This window comes from Hippocampus comes, unplaced genomic scaffold, assembly GCF_001891065.2.
Source record: "Hippocampus comes isolate QL1 unplaced genomic scaffold, H_comes_QL1_v1.1 scaffold255, whole genome shotgun sequence".
Taxonomy (NCBI): domain Eukaryota; kingdom Metazoa; phylum Chordata; class Actinopteri; order Syngnathiformes; family Syngnathidae; genus Hippocampus; species Hippocampus comes.
Genome location: NW_017806034.1, coordinates 1 through 17,541, shown reverse-complemented (window position 1 = coordinate 17,541; position 17,541 = coordinate 1). Strand labels below are relative to the sequence as shown.

At 42.5% G+C, this 17,541-nt stretch overlaps 1 protein-coding gene across 1 annotated transcript; it reads right to left on the bottom strand.

The window, feature by feature from the left end:
* Positions 1 to 6: 6 nt before the first annotated feature.
* Positions 7 to 17,509, bottom strand: clcn2a (chloride channel, voltage-sensitive 2a; the record flags this gene model as incomplete). The annotated part of the gene is made up of 22 exons (XM_019892835.1): positions 7 to 597; positions 1,222 to 1,308; positions 1,387 to 1,491; positions 1,610 to 1,648; positions 2,944 to 3,006; positions 3,692 to 3,738; positions 3,838 to 3,940; positions 5,149 to 5,375; positions 5,972 to 6,105; positions 6,496 to 6,709; positions 7,884 to 7,994; positions 8,077 to 8,146; positions 9,113 to 9,268; positions 9,985 to 10,069; positions 11,464 to 11,565; positions 12,427 to 12,511; positions 12,894 to 13,019; positions 13,516 to 13,594; positions 15,075 to 15,098; positions 15,957 to 16,037; positions 16,880 to 17,013; positions 17,362 to 17,509. Coding segments are annotated over 22 exons (2,691 nt in total), but the record flags the coding sequence as incomplete, so codon positions are not given.
* Positions 17,510 to 17,541: the final 32 nt, after the last annotated feature.

Genomic DNA, 17,541 nt, shown 5'->3' with positions numbered 1-17,541 from the left:
TATACACACACACACACACACACACACACACACACACAAGTGACTAGGGAGTGATATCCCGACTGTGGCTGTGTTGAAATGGAGCGGGTACTGTCAATATACAAATGGCAGGAATGTCAACATTCATCACTCTGATTGGTCATCAGCGATTGGTCTCACCGCCTCTAGTTCTAATTGGTCCCCACTGAGAGGGGGACTCCCGCTTCTTTGCGCCGCTTGAACCGGAATTTGGCCCGGCGGTGGCTCAAAGTCACAAACCAGCTCGGATTCCTCGGTGTTGGCGAGGCTGCAGTCAAAGGTAAAGTCCGATTGGTCCTCGGTGAATGTGGGGCTCTCCTCGAGCTCTACGTCGCCCGGGCCAGTCTGGTCTGACACGCCGATGGGCATATCCTGGTACGCCACGTCCGTCTGGTCCTCCACCTGGTCCGGTGGTCTGGGTTCCCGCGGCAATGAGAGTCCCCGGTGGCGGATACACAACTTGTGGAGCTCCGTGACCTCGGAGATGCTGCTGGTGTTGCCGCTGTCACGGAAACTGGCCAGCGGGGGGCGCACCTTCACCCCCGTCACCGTCACAGAGCCCTCTATGGCCTTACGTAACTGTAAAGGAGTTTTAGTCACATGACAACAAGGCTGAAGCACACACATCACGATAAGATGTCCGATTTTGAGCATGATTACCTCTCTTTCGATCAAAGTCAAAAACTCAATCAGTGGATGTTTCAAAAAGATTATCCTGCGTTTGGGGAGTGTTAAAAGTATTTTTTTCTTCCCAGTTTGCTCGCAAAATGGTTTTGACTGACAATCTTGAATGTGATTTCAGGATTTCTCCCCCTTTTGATCAAAGTCAGCAAAGTCCCGATTATGTTTTAAAATGGTGATCCGCCAATCATACATGTTAAATCTATGAAATATTTATGACTGCAAATCATACATCTAATAAATATTTTTATCGTGTGTGGGGGGCCTTTCACAATTTATCAGATATGTAATAATCTGTGGCCGTTATCCGAAGGTGCGGGATGTGACGAGTGATTTTTTTCCCCCCTCCCCATTCATCTTAGAAGGCTGTCATCGGCCACCGATCGTAAATGTTAACCCAGTTCAATATTGTTTTTACATAGGTGTGTGGGGGTGGGGGGGGGGTCTCATACAGGACAAAAGTCAGTTCAGATATTCCAAATCGTTATGTGTGTCCCCAGCCAATGACAAACACAAGCAAACCTCTTTGAGGGAGACGACACCGACCAGACGGCCCATGCTGGTCACGTAGGCGTGATCCAGACCCAGAAGGGAGAAGATAGTGTGGGTCTGCGGGGTGTGCAAGATACAAGAATGATGGTTGACAACGTAGCATGTTGAGTCCTGCACAAGGTTGGTTGCTTGCACCTTATGAAGCGAGGTTTGCTCCACTAGCTGGAATGGAGCGGGGTCAATCTTGGAGTTCTTAAAATCCAGCGGCTCGTCCAACTGCTGTTCTTCCCACTCGGCGATCTAAAACCAAATAGGACACCCATCTACTTATTCTACTACGACGACTACTATTGCTGATAACAAAAGCATAAGATTTAGCTTGGGTTTAGCTCCTTTCTTCTTCTTCTGTGGTTCTCACCTCAGTTGGGCTCATACAATCTTCTACTTCAGTCGAGTCCTGTAATGGGACAACATTTAAAAAAAAAAAAAAAGTTTTTCATTTTATTTTGTTCAGCCTTCCGTTTATTTTGGGTGTAATTTCACTGTCAACCAGTAGATGGGGGCAGATTATTTTGATACAGTGTACAAAGAAGAAGAATGAAAACAAGAAGTATTTCTGCTCATGTTGGTTTTTTTCTTAAGATCACCAAATGTCAAATCTTCTTCAGTCCTGCTTTTTATGCCTACAAAAAGTGACGGCTGTAAAGTTTATTTTACAATGTTAATTTGTGGATTGATTATTGGTGTTGTGAGATGATCAATTAAGTTTGTTGGTAAGGAAAAAAAAACAGGATTTGTTTCCTGTACACTATTACACTGCGCAATACTTTTTTTTTTTATCTATTGTTCTTCTTCTCTCTTAATATGTTATATGTTTAAACCTGTGAGTATTATTTTAAAAATAATTGTAGAGCATAATCTCATCATTTTTTTTTATAAATACTTTCTTGTCTTGGTTTCCCTGGACAAGACAAACTAAGGGCGGTAAATGCTATAAATCAGGGGTGTCAAACTCATTTTTGTCGCAGGCCACATTGTAGTTACGGTTTCCTTTGGAGGGCCATTACGAATTTTGGGAAACTATCTAAATGTTTAATCACCTCCACATATTACATACACAGCGCAAAACAAATTGATGGAGAACTCATTTTAAAATCAGAAGTCAAGAATAATGACTGTTATTGTGGATTACATGTGACAATTTGAAATTTTGGTTCAGACTTTAGCAGGCATCGTGGAAGTTGGCATGCTTGATTTGCTTTCGCGGGCCACATAAAATAATGTGGGACAGATCTGGCCCCCGGGCCTTGACTTTGACACCTGTGCTATAAATATATACCTAGGAAGTATTTAAATAGTTATTTCTATGTCACAGATTTCCCGAATGTGGGGATGGTCTGCAACGTAACCCCTGTTGGGGGTGGGGCGTTACTGTCACAATCAGAATATAGAAAATACAGTCTGAAGAAATAAAAATGTGGACAGAGGATGCAAAAGGTCATGAAATAACTATTTGGTCATCTCAAGGTTAAGTGAAGATTCTAAAAGATCGCCTCCTGCAGTGAATGTAAATGCGGACTGGCCCTGCGATTGGTTGGTATGCAAGGCGATAGAAAATGGTTGGAATGAGCAGACACCTTCAAGTCAGAGACACAACACGCACAGACAGACAGACGCACTTTGCTCAGGCGCCACAAGTTCTTTGGTCCTGGCAAGACAACGGTTACCAGGCAACAGACGAGCCAGTCTTACCGCCATGGAGATGCGCACGCGCTTGGGCTTCCTTCTTTCGCACGGGGCCACCTCACACGGACTCTTCCCACCGGGAGCGTCGGGTCAAAAGAGAGTGGACAAAGTCAATGTGAGTGACCCCCCCCCCACCCCCCAAAAAGAGAAGAAAATGAAGTCCCCCTCGGTGAGCAGGGTGCTACTTGAATGAAACCAACAAAGCTTCTAGTCATGTGGATCATTTTGCTCAGGCTCAATCCCAAAAGCCCAAAATCTTGATCCTGCCCTTCTAACAGTTATGATTTAAAAGTAGGATAGGTTTCAAACTAGTGTTAGGGTTTGAAATGAGAGGTTCACATTAGGGTTAGGGTTTCAGCTGAGGACTTCAATATAGGGTTGGGGATTCAAAACAGGGGTTGAAACTGAGGGTAGCATTTCAAATGAATGTTTTAAACTAGGGTTAGGGTTTCCAATAAAGGCTTCAAACTAGGATCAGGGTTCCAAATTAGGGTTTCAAATATGGAGTAGGGTTTCAAAGTAAGGTTAGAGTTTCAAAGTGGGGTATCAAAGTAAAGTGAGAGTTTCAAGGTAGGGTTTCACATTAAGGGTTTGAAAATAAGGTTCAGGTTTCAAAGTAAGGTGTTGAAGTAGGGGTTCAAATTAAAGTTAAGGTTTCCAAATCGGGTTAGGGTCTCAAAACCGCGGTCTGCGTTTTTGTCCGCGTTACCAATCAATGAGTAACAAGTGAAGCACTGTGACTGTTTGCTGTCACCTCTGGCGTCTCCTGGTCTTGCCCAGCACTGGACGGCGCCTGAGAGCCTTGCAGAGGAAAAAACAAAAACAAAAACAAAAAGACACAATCAGACGTTCACATTTCAGACTTGACTCGAATCGCGCGGCAGCTCGGCGATGACGTACTGGCGGGAGTGTGGGCGTCGCCGGCGCTTTTGAGCACCGACTTGAGGGGACGGTGAAGGGTGGAGCCGGGCGGGCCGAAGGAGGACGACTCCTCTGTGGAGATCTGTATGCAAGACACATTAACAAAAGGGAGACGCACACGTGCATGACACGCGCGTGCACAGCAAACAAAAAAAACGACATGCCACAGACAAGCCAAAAAGGAGACAGCACAGGTAAGGGCACAGACCACAAGACACACACAAGACAAACGTTGCGTGTTAATGGCAAAACCGGGACGACATTTCAGCAGTTTGCAACAGGCAAAAAACGGTTCAAGAGACGGTGGCGCTTAAGTGGTTCGCCGACAACGCTCGTAACTGGGGCCCGACCTATGTGGGTTTGTTCAGGCCGAAGCCGATTCTGATAGATTAAACTGCTGATTAATAAAAAAAAAATAAATAAATATATACTGTATTTGGGGAAGCAATTTTTTTTTAACTATCAAAAAAAAAAAAATCTTATTTTTTTTTCCCAGTTTTAGAAGAGCGTTTTATTTTTTTATTTCAGTTTCAGTTTTCATTTCCCTCCTGCGGGCGGTTTGAGATCAGGGAATGCCGTTTCATGTGTGTCAACTGTGGGCCGGTGAATCTTGTGTGCTGTGTGAATAAACTGAACTTAACTCAGGTTATTAAATCGGCCCTACTCGTAAACAGGGAAATGAATGGAAATCCGTACAAGCATTTGTCATGTACTGTAATATTTTAATCACAAAAATAGCACTCGATAATACTGCACTTGCCCCAAACAAGCAGAAAATAAATAATTGAATAGAAACAAAAGCAACGAAACAGTTTTTGCCATTTCAACATTGTGCCGTTCCTTCTGGTGTGCGCAGCTTGGCCATGTGGTTTGTTGACAAATGTCATTAAATCAACTTCGAGGACAGACCAAAGCCACAAAAAGAAGAAATGGCGCTTAATTTTTTTGAATGACAGATGTTCTCCTTTGGCAAGAGTGTCACTCGATTTCATTTCGATCTCGGAACTGATATTGTGCTCCTTTTGTACTTGTACGTGAGTGACAGCCACACCGCTAATCGTGATCTTTTTGCCTGTGATAATCATGATAAGACATTTTTCGTCTGTAGTTTAAATCCAAAGCACTTACCACCACTGTGTGGCACAAACTCCATCTGTGCCTTTACCTCCTGCTACATGCAACTCGCATGCTGCGCCCTAAGTCGACTTCCCAACCCGAGCCAAGAGACGGACAAGCTCCTCCCCCGGACCCGCCCTCACTCTCGAACCCCCGCCCCGGATTCCTCCACACCTCTTGGGTGCTCACCAGGAAGCGAACCCCTTGATGAGCGTTGCTGTGGCGCGGCGACGCGGGGGCGCTGTCGCTGGTCAAGCTGGTGAGGCTGGTCAGGTTGTCGTTGGCGTCGCTGTCCAGGAGCAGCCGGCGCAAGTGGGTCAGGCGGCGCTGGCGACTCAGCTGCAGCGAGAGCAGAGACTGCAGCTGAAGCTTCTCGATGGAGCCCAGGAGGATCATGGAGTCTGGAGGAGGAAGTGGATGGAAATTGGTCAAGGGGATGTCACTAGGATTTTAATACTTTTGGAATTATCAATACAGTTGGTTTTTATTTTGTTTTGAGTTTTGTTGTAATTTTCACAGCGACTTTGTTTGTTTTTATTAGTGCTGGTTGTTTTGAAAATGCTGTGTTTTAATGTAGCTTTTCTTTCTAGTTTTAGTATTAGCTTTAGTATTATAAAAAATATATTTCTTGTCTGCTGAATGCTTTCCTATACTGCAACAACAAGGCACTCTAAAGAGGCCATTCTCGACCGAAGCCGCGGGCCACATTCGAGCTGCCACGTCTGACTTCAAAAAAAGAAAACAAGTCCCCGTTCCTTGATCCATGTTTTAACCGTTGATGTTTTAAAACAAATCAGCATACATTCAAGGATCTGGATTTCGTTTTCTACTCAAAACGACACACATTATTTTTATTAAGCACATTTTCTTGTCTTATAACACAATGTTATTTGTATTTTGATCCTTGGGGCATTTGACGAAATCATAACTCAGACATGTTATTAAATTAAACAAATAAAAAAAAAAAATTATGATATATGTCCTTGAAAAGCCGTACCTCGAGACTCCACCAAGGCGAGCGTCTTGAGCTGACCGGTCAGCAGCATCTCCTGCAGCTCTCGATAGGACGAGGTGAGCGTGATGAAGCGCACGTCACGCACCATAATGTCCTCCACACGGATATTATACTTCCTGCAACATGGAGGGTGGAGCGACGAGGTTATAATACCGGGAAAATGGAAAAGGCCACGAAGAAATCGAGGGATTTTTTTATATCCATCCATGTTCTCATCTGCTTATAAAACGGACCACATGTGGACAAACGAGGTTTCTGCCCAACTGCAATGATAAGAGAAATGACTTGAGATAACTTTTATTGCAATGAATTGACCAGGCTGATTGAGTGATCATTCTCTTCTTCCTAATCACTATATTATTGCTTTTTCAAGAGGCATGATGGGATACATTGAGGGCATAATATAGGGGACAACCATTATTCGCTGTACATCCGAATTGAACAGCAATACAAAATAGCCACTAACCAGCCTCTATATAGTGGATTAAGAGTCTTCCCAAACTCACTCGTGATGCCCCATTCCCAACTCGGGAAGGTAGGGCAGCTTCTTGATGCGGATTATGGAGTCGTACAGCGAAGGCTGGAGCGCCTGTGCCACGGCGTTGGCCAGGATCACCGCGATCATCACGGGCAGGATGTGCGAGATCTGACCGGTCAGCTCGAAGACGATGACCGCGGTGGACACGGTGTGTGTGACGGCGCCGGAAAGCGCCGCAGCACCTGCGCAAGGGGCGGGGAAAAACAAAGTTGAACTGTAAAATTTCAGCAAAAGAGAATTAAATGTATATTAGAATGCCAAAATGGACACCCTAGCCATGTAATTTAGGCTAACGAAAGTGTTAGCTTCATGCTAGCATACAAGATGAACTACTATAGACAGGCTAATGGAAATTAGCATAAAGGTTCAATAAATCTCCAAACAATTGCTATTTGAAAGGCGGCTGCACACCGAGCGACGAGTCGGAAATTGACTGCCCTATGTTCCATGAGTGGTCAACTCTCGGTGATAGGTTTTATATTTACATTTCATATATACCTTTGGCTAGAAAGTAAAGCAAAGTGTGGAGAGTCTCTGTCGGCAAAAGCCACGGGTTCAGTGAATGAGTTGCTCGCTCATTGCCAGCTTCTCAAAATATCCTCACTCTCTCCTTTCTTCTCAGGCGGAGTCTCTCATGGTGGTAATCTGCTTCTTCCTTGACAATCATGCCATGTTTTTGTGGTTCAAAGAAGAAAAATAAATCAAAATACTGCATATCTTACTGTATGTGGAACCTCAGAACCTGATACAGTCTCAACTGTTGTGCTTGTCGTAACTCGCTTAGCGTGCAGCCAAGAGTGGCCAACTCAAATTTTTTCGGGATGGTCCACTTGAGTTGCATTCAAACGCATTTCCCAGTGTGCGGCGGGATGAACACAAACGGGGGGGACGACACGTTTGTGATTTATTTTTTGGGCAATATGGGACAGACAGACAGCCGTGTGACGAGACGATTGCAATTTTATCGACTGACCATTTTCTACCGTGTGGTCTGCCCAAGATGTCATGTTGAACCTCAGAGCGATCAATTTTAATCACTCACATCCCATAAGCAGCGATGAAGTGATAAAAATGGCAGCGGATTGTAGATTGATTCCTGAAAATAGGCCATGAAGCCCAATAAACCACAATACAGCAACACTATTAAGCAATAAAAAAAAAAATCACAAAATGATGTACCATCAACCTGGGATCGAGCCTCGAGGAGAATAACAAAAATCTACCAGGAATCGTCTCCCTTACAAATGCTTATAACGCCTAAACCCTAAACGTACCCCAAATTCATCTCCTCAAAACATTTTAGTATTATCTCTTCCTGAAGAGAGAAATGGCTTCGAGATGATTGAAGATGCTCACCCACTACGGCATAACCGCCGGGAACGATGGGATAGACGCTGCCGTTGGCATGGATACCATCAGGAAACATGGCAGCCATGATCTCTCCGACCAGTCTGCCAAATGCTGCACCTAAACATCACACACGTTCACACCATTTTTTGGGCGGGGATTATATTGTCATGAAAAAGAACTTCGACGAAAGTGGACTCACCAATGAGGAAAACTGGCATGAAGGCCCCGCATGGAACAGGCATGGTGGTGGCCACGGCGGACATCCAGAACTGACGGTGGACATTCAAGTGGACAGAATGGACATAACGGACTTTTTAATCGCTCGTAGACGGACAGTTTTGAGACACAACCAGTCGTTTTTTTTGTTTTTTGTTTTTGTCTGGTGTTGCGAACAAAAATTTCAAGTTTCAAACAAGTTTGTCAAATGTAAAATTGTTACACTGGTAATTCATAGTAAATATATACAGTTTTTGCTTTTAATTTATGTTTTATGGTGGTCCAATGTACTGCTCTTTTTCTTGTTAAAAAAAAATGTCACCTGGTGCATTTTGGAAGTGCTGAACTAGTTACCGTATTTTCCGCACTATAAGGCACACCTAAAAGCATTCAATTTTCTCAAAAGCCGACGGTGCGCCTTATAATAAGGTGCACCTGATATATATATATATATATATATATACATATATATATATATATATATATTTTTTAATGTTCTTTAAAGCACTTTGTCGCAGCTGCAATGGTTGTGAAAGCCCCATATAAATAAAGCTGTATTGTATTATATTGTCTTCACTTTAGTGTAGCTCCATCTAGTGGATGCATAACACAACCACAGCCACTATTGTAGCTTCTATTCTATGCGGCTTATGATGCGGTGCACCCTATAGATGAAAACTGTTTTAAAATAGGCCAGTTATTGAAGGTACGCCTTATACTCCGACGCGCCTTATAGTGCGGAAAATACGGTAATCTGTTTTGTGCGTCTGGTCTTGAGACATTCCCAATATGAGCCCGAGGGCAGTTCGGCATCAATTTCATTAGACAGCAGAGGGTAGTATAATGCCAAAAATGCCGAATGGATGGATCCTATTCCACGAATGCAATATTACCGTGTTTAGACAAGTTGGGGCACATGGAACATATGATTGCAAAGAACATTTTTTGCCTTGACTTCCCCTGTAAAACACTTAAGAACAGTAAAAAATGGCATAATCGAGTTTGTCTGGAGGACGCACCTTCATGATGATGAAGAGGACGAGAGTGATGAAGACGTTGACCTGGGGGTGCTTCCAGGCATGATGGTGGCTGATGTAGTCAAACTCCTCGGCCACGCCCTGGCGGCACCACGTGCGGTTGTCAAACAGCGCCACCAACGACTCGTGCTGCGTCAGCTGAGCGATTAATTAGCAGTAAAAATGTCAATTATTTCTGCATTATTAAAATGAACTGTTTTTCCACATTCTTTGGACATATTTTTGCACCGATTTATTCATATTTGATTCAATCAACATTCAATGAAAACGGAAATAAGGGCATAATATTTAGAATGGCTCTTAAACTGATGGATAAACCAATTTAAAATTTAGCATCCACATTTAATGTCTCGATTTAGTCCGCTTAAAATATTTTTGTTGATTTAAATAAATAAAATAAAGCAAGAATAAGATGAGGAACAATTATTACTTATTATTAAAACAAATTTTAATCATTGCAATAAAACCATTTTTTCATTCATATGTAAATGAGCTTCAATGATTGATTAAGAAAGGGAATGAATTAATATTTTATCCAAACAAACAATTTTATATATGGTAACATTTTTGAATGAATAATTTAACCTTTATTTTTCCAGATAAGCCACTTCAGAACAGATTCACATTTGCAATGCCAACCTGGCTGCAGACAGAATTATTATCAATTATAATAACATATTAACATATTTGACATACATAGTTGAACGGTTTTCTTTTCACCTCATTTACCAATGACTTGCCCCATCTGTCCATTTAAAAAAAAAGCAAATATGGCCCTTGAGCACAGTTGATGTTTTTAAATTGGTAATTCTAACAGAAAAGAGAGAAAAAAAAAAAGAACATGTCATCCTCACCTTACCCGCCATGAACTGCCCGAACCCCGGCGGGAAGGTCAACGTGGACACCAGCAGAGTGACGAGCGCCGGATACGCCAAACGCCTGACAGGAAGAGACGGACTACGGGGTCATTAATGGGTGCGCTCGCCAGCAAGACGGGGCCAGATTTTTATTTTTCAAGCGCAGGTGGTGAGGGAGCAGCACCCTAAAATAGCTTCTGTGTGATGTGCGAGACTCAATGACCCAATTAACACGCCGCCAGGCCAATTTTAAGCACAAGTCCGGGGCCACCGTATGTAATTTTGAGCCTTCAGTGGCGTATTTCAATCTCAATTGATTTAAATGTGGCTTCTCTTCATGCAACTCCAATGTGGACTTTCAACTTCAGAAAGTAAATAAATTAATTTAAAAAAAAAATCACCACCCACATAATCGTAAACGCTGAACATGTTTAACTGTTACAATTATCAGCCCGGGCATTTTTTTTTTCGCAGATCTGCGAGGGAAAAAAAATCATTTTACACATCAGACACCACATGGTAATTGCTTGAGATAATCTTTTCGAGACAACTCCAATGTGGACTTTCAACTTCAGAAAGTAAATAAATTAATTTAAAAAAAAAATCACCACCCACATAATCGTAAACGCTGAACATGTTTAACTGTTACAATTATCAGCCTGGGCATTTTTTTTAGCAGATCTGCGAGGGAGAAAAAATTCATTTTACACATCAGACACTTGCTTGAGATAATCTTTTCGAGCCATAAGAGAGCCGGGCTTTTGGTGACTATGATCAGAAGGGTGATAACATGCTTACATTTGACCCGATTATCGGTATGTGTGCACCTTTTGATGACCACACATATCAGCAAAATTGAACAGATTTAATATTTGCGAAAGGCATCCCGAATGCTCTTCAAAGAAAATTCACTCTTAAAACATCCCACACCTGAGGATAAATTACTCGGGATAAGAGTTTTGGAGACATCAGATCATCTGATTATTGATTATCATCTGTCTCTAAACGATAATCCAGTGGTGTGGGGTGTGTTAAGAGTGATTAAAAAAAATAAAATAAAATTAAACCGCTAGCAAAACTGTCATAGCAGATAATCGTAAATGTTGAACCTGTTCGATATCTACGATCACGGACTCTGTGATTGCGATACGTAAGCTCGGACTTTTTTTCCTTCTTTGGCTTTTCCGACAAAAAGATATGTGATTATCGGAAACTGGACATTTTTTATTACACGTCAAAAATCTTTTAAGATGTTAAAATTTGGTGTGTGTGTGTATGTGTGTGTTAACAGCAATATCTAGTTATCTTGATTGATTATCTTGTTCCAGAAGAATCAGATTCCCTCCCTGATAAAGCTCAGTCATCCCCGGGGTCTCAACGACATCCTTTAGGTGTGCTACTTTTGCGGCGCCGTAACAATTAGAGGGGCTAGTGTGAGGGCGACACCCAATTGTGTGTAAAGGATGAGATACTTACTTCCTCAGCAAGAGCTTGTTAATGGTCTTCTGCTTCCTCATGCACTCCACGATGAGCCGGTTCAGGTAGACAAAGAGGGCGCCGCCGAAACCGCAGGCGAGCCTGTAACGCAGCACCAATGACTCCAGGAACTCCATAAAATTCTTTCACTCGTTTTCGTGTTCATCCTCTGACTTTCTCAGTTTATTATTCATTATTGGTCTACAGGGATTGCGACCAAACTCTGCTGCTCCTAGTGGAAAAATTGTGAGTCAGAGATAGAGCCGCTTGAAGGGGAAGTCAAAGTCTGAAATTTTCTTGTGACCTCACTCGTCCAAACACGGTATCCTGTTCAATATTGTATTTAAGGAATTTGAATTAGGCAGCAAAATCCACCCGTTTTTATCCAGCTCATGGGGTGGCCATTTTGCCGCTTGCTGACGACCGAAAATGATGTCGCAGTTTCTCAGAGCTCGGCCAATCACGGCTGAGCTGTTTTCTGAGTGTGGTTATAATATTAATAATAATATAATATTATAAAAATCATCAATGAATAAATAAATAAACAAACAAATAAATAAATAATTTGAAAAAGATTCAAAAGCAACAGCCCTAACGCAGCATATCTAAGTACAAACATGTTCATCCAAACCGTATACTTTCATCTAACAAAGGTCTACTATCTTAACACTAACATACACTGCAAGACATACACTGCTTAAAAAATTGTGATTACGTGCGTAAACAATGAACCACGATAGAGTAGGAGGAACACTGTATTGAAAAAGATAACTGTTTAAAATGGAGGCAAACCAGCAGGGGAAAAAGTTAATTTCATGCCCGGATCATCAAACACAAATGGAGTCAACTTGCCAGGAATGCAAATGAGGACGCTCAAACGAAGGAGACGTCCTTCGCCAGCTCAAACAGCAAACGGCTTGGGGATCAGTTGACGTGGGCACGGCTCTGAAGGCAAGCACTCACCCGAGGATAGCGAAGGCCGGCAGCTCTTGGAGGTCGAAGGGGAAGTCCAGTCGGAAGCGAGTCTTAAAGAGGGCGGTGATGGTCTCTGAGACAAAACAAATGAGGTTAGTCAACAATGAACTTTGTAATAAAATTCTGTAGAAGGTGTTGAAACAATTGGGCTCGGGATCATGATCAGGGTTCTCGGAGCTGGCTGATGAGCTGATCATTTGAATCAGGTTTGTTGCAGGAGGGAGACATCTAAAACAGGCTGGATAGGCGCCCTCGAGGACTGGAGTTGGTCACCCCTGCTTTACACTGAAACCTTCAAAGCTCCTCAGTAAGCCTCACTGATATTAGTCTTTCTTCCCGGAGGATAAAGAATATATGCTGCTGAGTATTTCCATCGTCCGAGTGAAACATGCGTTGCTCTACCCTTTGCGTTGGACTATTTCAACCATTCCAGGTGATTCTTTCTGCTCTTGTACCTTCCTCCTGGTTCCACACGGCCAGCACTCGGAAGATGAAGGCGCTGAAGGTAGCAGCGAAGAAACCCCTCCAGTAGTTCCTCACGGCAAAAAACGTCGACGTGACTTCGATGCTGAACAACACTCCTTTGGCGGGAGTAGACGCAAACAAAACAGACACACAAAATGAATTAAAACGGCTTTTGGTCAATGTGCATCTTCTTTTAATAATCACTCATAAAGTCAGTGAAGGTGGTCGACTGGTTAGCACGTCGGCTTCACGGTGCAGAGGTTCAGTCCGAATTTTTTTGATGCAACTAGAAGGATTTAGAAGGATGTTAGTACATGACACATGGCTTCCACAGTAGTTGGGCGTTGTAGTGTTACAAGTGCAGCGCAATAGTGATAGCCTATCATGTTATGTTATCAGGTTACCATTATTGGTGCATGAAAGGGTTAATGGCGCGCCCATAGGCCAAATGTGGCACAAGCAATGGAAAAAAACATAAAATGTAAATTCTACTAGTACGCTGAAGTGTCGTATTCGTGAGGACAAAGACTGTATGAGTACACAAACCGTAAAGTGGTTATGAAGAAAATGGGTTAAAAATGCTCAGACGGCTTTCCATAGATGTTACCTTACCTCCAATAGGCGCGGCAAAGCAGCATCCCACGCCCACCGCGCACGCAGCCGACAGCATTTCGGTGTTTCTCAATTCGTTCTGACCCATCGGCATCAGATATGGAACAAAAATAGAAATACATATACAGTGCGGGAGGTCCTCGCTTTATGGCAAGAGTTCGACTCCTACCAATGGCGACTTAGCCCAAATCAAATTGTTGTGAAGTCTAATCCATAAAGCAGTAGCAAGATCATAATTGCAGTCATCATTTGCATGAAAAAGAAATACAAAGGTTCGCCTCATGGCATATTTGGAAATGACCGTCACAAAAGCAATACAAAATATCATTTTGCTTGCAAAAAAAATTTTTTTTGTACGTTCTTTACTTTATGTAGATTCTCAGCTGAATCGAGACAACTGCACTCTTCACATTTGCTGATTTTTTTTTTTTTTAACTCGTTTTCCCAAAAAGTTCAAATATGACCGTCTATCATATACCCGACACATACAGGTTGTGAAAGTGAAATGCTGCACGACAAAGCTGCTGTTATCTTGTCACATTGCATGAGGTTCCGTATGAGACATGTTGAAATCGTGGAAGGACGCGTTTGCGCGGAATGATGGGCGACGCTGATGCGGTGACACACTGCAGACAAATGGAGAAGCATCATTCGGTCATGCCTGCAAATGGCCGTGGCGTATGGAAAGCCTTTGGGGCATTTCATCCATATCCTTGATGTCCAGCTTCAGGTCCATGGACAACAACGCTATTCTTATCTTATGATTCAGTTGGTTTTAATGAGATGACTAGAGCGGGTTTGTTATTTATTATTATTATATATTTTTTTTTAAATCACAAACTATTGTGTCCTAAAGTGAATACATACTGTAATACATTTGAAATGAAACCCCGAAAGCTCATGTATAATAGTCACTAACAAAGATGAAAACAAAACTTTTTCCCTCTAACTATCGTTATTTTTAGTTAGCATTAGAAACGTTGGATGTCTTTCAGTTTGTTTTTATTTTTTTCAAAGAATTCTTTTTTTTTCTCATCAAAAGCGTTTTTTTTTTTCAATTCAGGTTTAATTGTGTCATTAGTTTCGTGAATTATAATAACCTTGCTAGTAAGACAATTCAGACCACTGATTGAAAAACTGTGTCTAAGTGGAAAAGTATCCAGTTGTGGAAAAAAAATAAATAAATACTAGTAAGAGACAGCCGCTCTATGAGTACGGAGTCTTGACTGAAGAGTGAGGTGAGGACAAAGAGCATATGAACCCTTTCAGGGACAGCGGTTACTAGAGTGGACAGCTCTTCAAATGTTCTTTTCTCTTATATTCATTCATCTTAATGTCACAGTTGTGCATCAACCACGACAATGGATTATTATGTGTGTTGCCATCCACTGCCATTATATTTTTTTTCCATGCCTCAAGACGAATTAAAAAAAAAAAAAAATCCGCATGAAAAGGGTTAATACAGTACATGGCCCTGAAGCCGCATCGCAAAGATATGGAGTAAAATCCTCAAAGTACTTTGGATAATTCACGTTGATGGGAGTGGCCACACGTCATACCTTGCTTCCTTCAAAGGGCTCTTCCTTTAGCGGTAACGGTAGCAGAGGCGGGGGGGGGGAAGAGAGACATGTTTGAGTCATGGAAGGTGTGCACAAATTACCTTTTCCTCTCTTCAACAAATCGCAAATCAACTCTGGCAAACAGTCTCGCTTAGACTGAATGAATATCTTCCCAGACGGATTATCTTTTCATGGGAGCTCGACCTCCTTGGACTATTTCAGTCTAACTGAAAGCGATGTTCTTGTCTCATCGGCATCGCCGGCGTCCGTCTCTGAGAATGTGTTCTGTTGAGCGGTAGAGAGATGACATCGAGGATCGGACACATGCGTTGTGAATTGTGAAGGAGTAGGATCCAGATTTTTTCTTTTTTTTTTTTTTTTTTGCTGTCATTTGGCACATCCGTTGACCTTTTCTGAAAGGACATAAAAATCTGATACATACAAAACTACCTGCGCTCTATTTTTTTAAACGTAATTTTATACCTCCAATTCACTTTTACCAACATTCATACTTACTAAGAGAGAGAGTGTAAACACATTGGAAACATATTTTAACACACTGACAAGCATACAAGGTACATAGAGGTCAACTGCTATCTCAAGATGGCACCAAAGGACTACTTTTGGCCCAAAGAAACTCCTCAATTTCCTTCAAAATGACGCTTTCCCATAGCCTACTGAAAGCTGCTTGTCCTGCAATTATAAAATGTGAAATGCCATTGTTATTGTTAGTAGGGTTATTAAGTCAATTAATGGACAAGTGCATATTGATTGCTTCATCACTGAATTTTGCTGGAATAAAATATTCATTAGGGTTTGAGTAAAAAAAAAAAAATAAAAAAAAAAGTGGAAGTTGCATGCATAGATGAAGTCCATTCTCACCATGTAGATTCCCCCAAAAAGAGCAGCCATAAATTTGCTGAGGAGGGCGGCACACAGGCTGGCCACATGGACAAAAGGTCCCTGGCGAGCAGGATGGAGAAGAATGACACGTTAGCGGAAAAAGAAATGGTTTTAACACCTCCATTGAAAACCTTGTGCTCGAGTCACCAGTTTATTCCGTAAACAAATACAGTGCAGCTCAGCTTTTGACTCATGGGAGTCATAACATACTGGACATGTCTTTTCAAAAATTATTTTTAAACTCCCCAACATGCTTGATCGTTTTTGCGTTATTTTTTTTGTTTTGTTTTTTTATTCAAAACAAAGATAAGTCGGCTTTCACGGAGGACTACACAAATCAGAGATTGACTGTTGCGAGGCTGCAATTCAGAGGACTTGTTAATTATCAAAAATAATGAGCGATTCACTTGAGAATCGATTAGTTGCCGATTGATGGATGAATCGACTTTACATTTGGCCATTTTTAACAAACTCAAACGACTCGCTAACGTGTACACTGTACACGCAAACTTTCTTGAGGGGACAAAAGTTCGTACGACTCCCGCAGAGTGAGGGACGGGAAGGAATTTTCCAACACTTCTCAGACAGTTGATCCTCCGAGATGTAATTGGTTAATAATGCATAAAAAATAACAGACGCAGTGGGGGCCAACCAGTTGTTGAAAAAACATGTCAAGGACCATATTTGGATGTACGAGATTTCTGTCCGACTATGATAACACAAGAAATCACTAAAGATAACTTTTTTGGGGGAATTAAAGCGATCGGACTGGATTGACTAGCTTTGAAATCTCGTAGAAACATTCAAAAAGCAGAGCACAGTAAAGTTTTCCGAGACAAGACCAAGCTATTCCGTCCCGACGTGAAGCTGTCAAGCATCAAAGTCGGCAGCAGATCCTCTACCTCCTTCCCCAGAGGCATCCCGCTGCCCAGGGCGCAGGTGAGCCCGATGACCTTGGCCACGAACGTCTTAAAAGTCAAATACTCCTTGAGGACAACTCCCCTCAGGATGGTCTTCATTTCCGGTATGCCCGAGCCTGAGGAACGACACGATGCCAGGTGTTGCCATGATGGAGTGGAGAGAAAAGAGGAGTTGAAAGAAAGCAATTCAAGCAGAATAAACGAGCAACAAAAAAAGAGGCCGGTGGTGGGGCGGTAGCGCTGATTGATATTCATATAATCTTCTGGACTCGCATGTTATCACAGCGATAGTCTTTGGATTGCCCGCCGACACGCGTATGAAAAGGGTGTTCTTCTACGTCCTTGGAGGCCTGATGGCGCATGACGGAAGCAATACGTTGTTCAAACACGCAGCAGCCGCAGCCGATCGGCTGATGCGAAACATATGTCGGCGCGGGTGAAGTCTTTAAAAAGGTGCGCCTCACCCACGGCCTGAGGAGCCAGGATCTGGGTGAATCCTGCCGAGAATGTGATGAGCACCACGGGGTAGCTGACCCAGGCGATGTACTGCAGGAGCAGATTACTGTCCAGGCCGCCGTACATCCACTTCTGTGCTGCACACACGTGCGCCACACACGCACACACACATACACACACACACACAC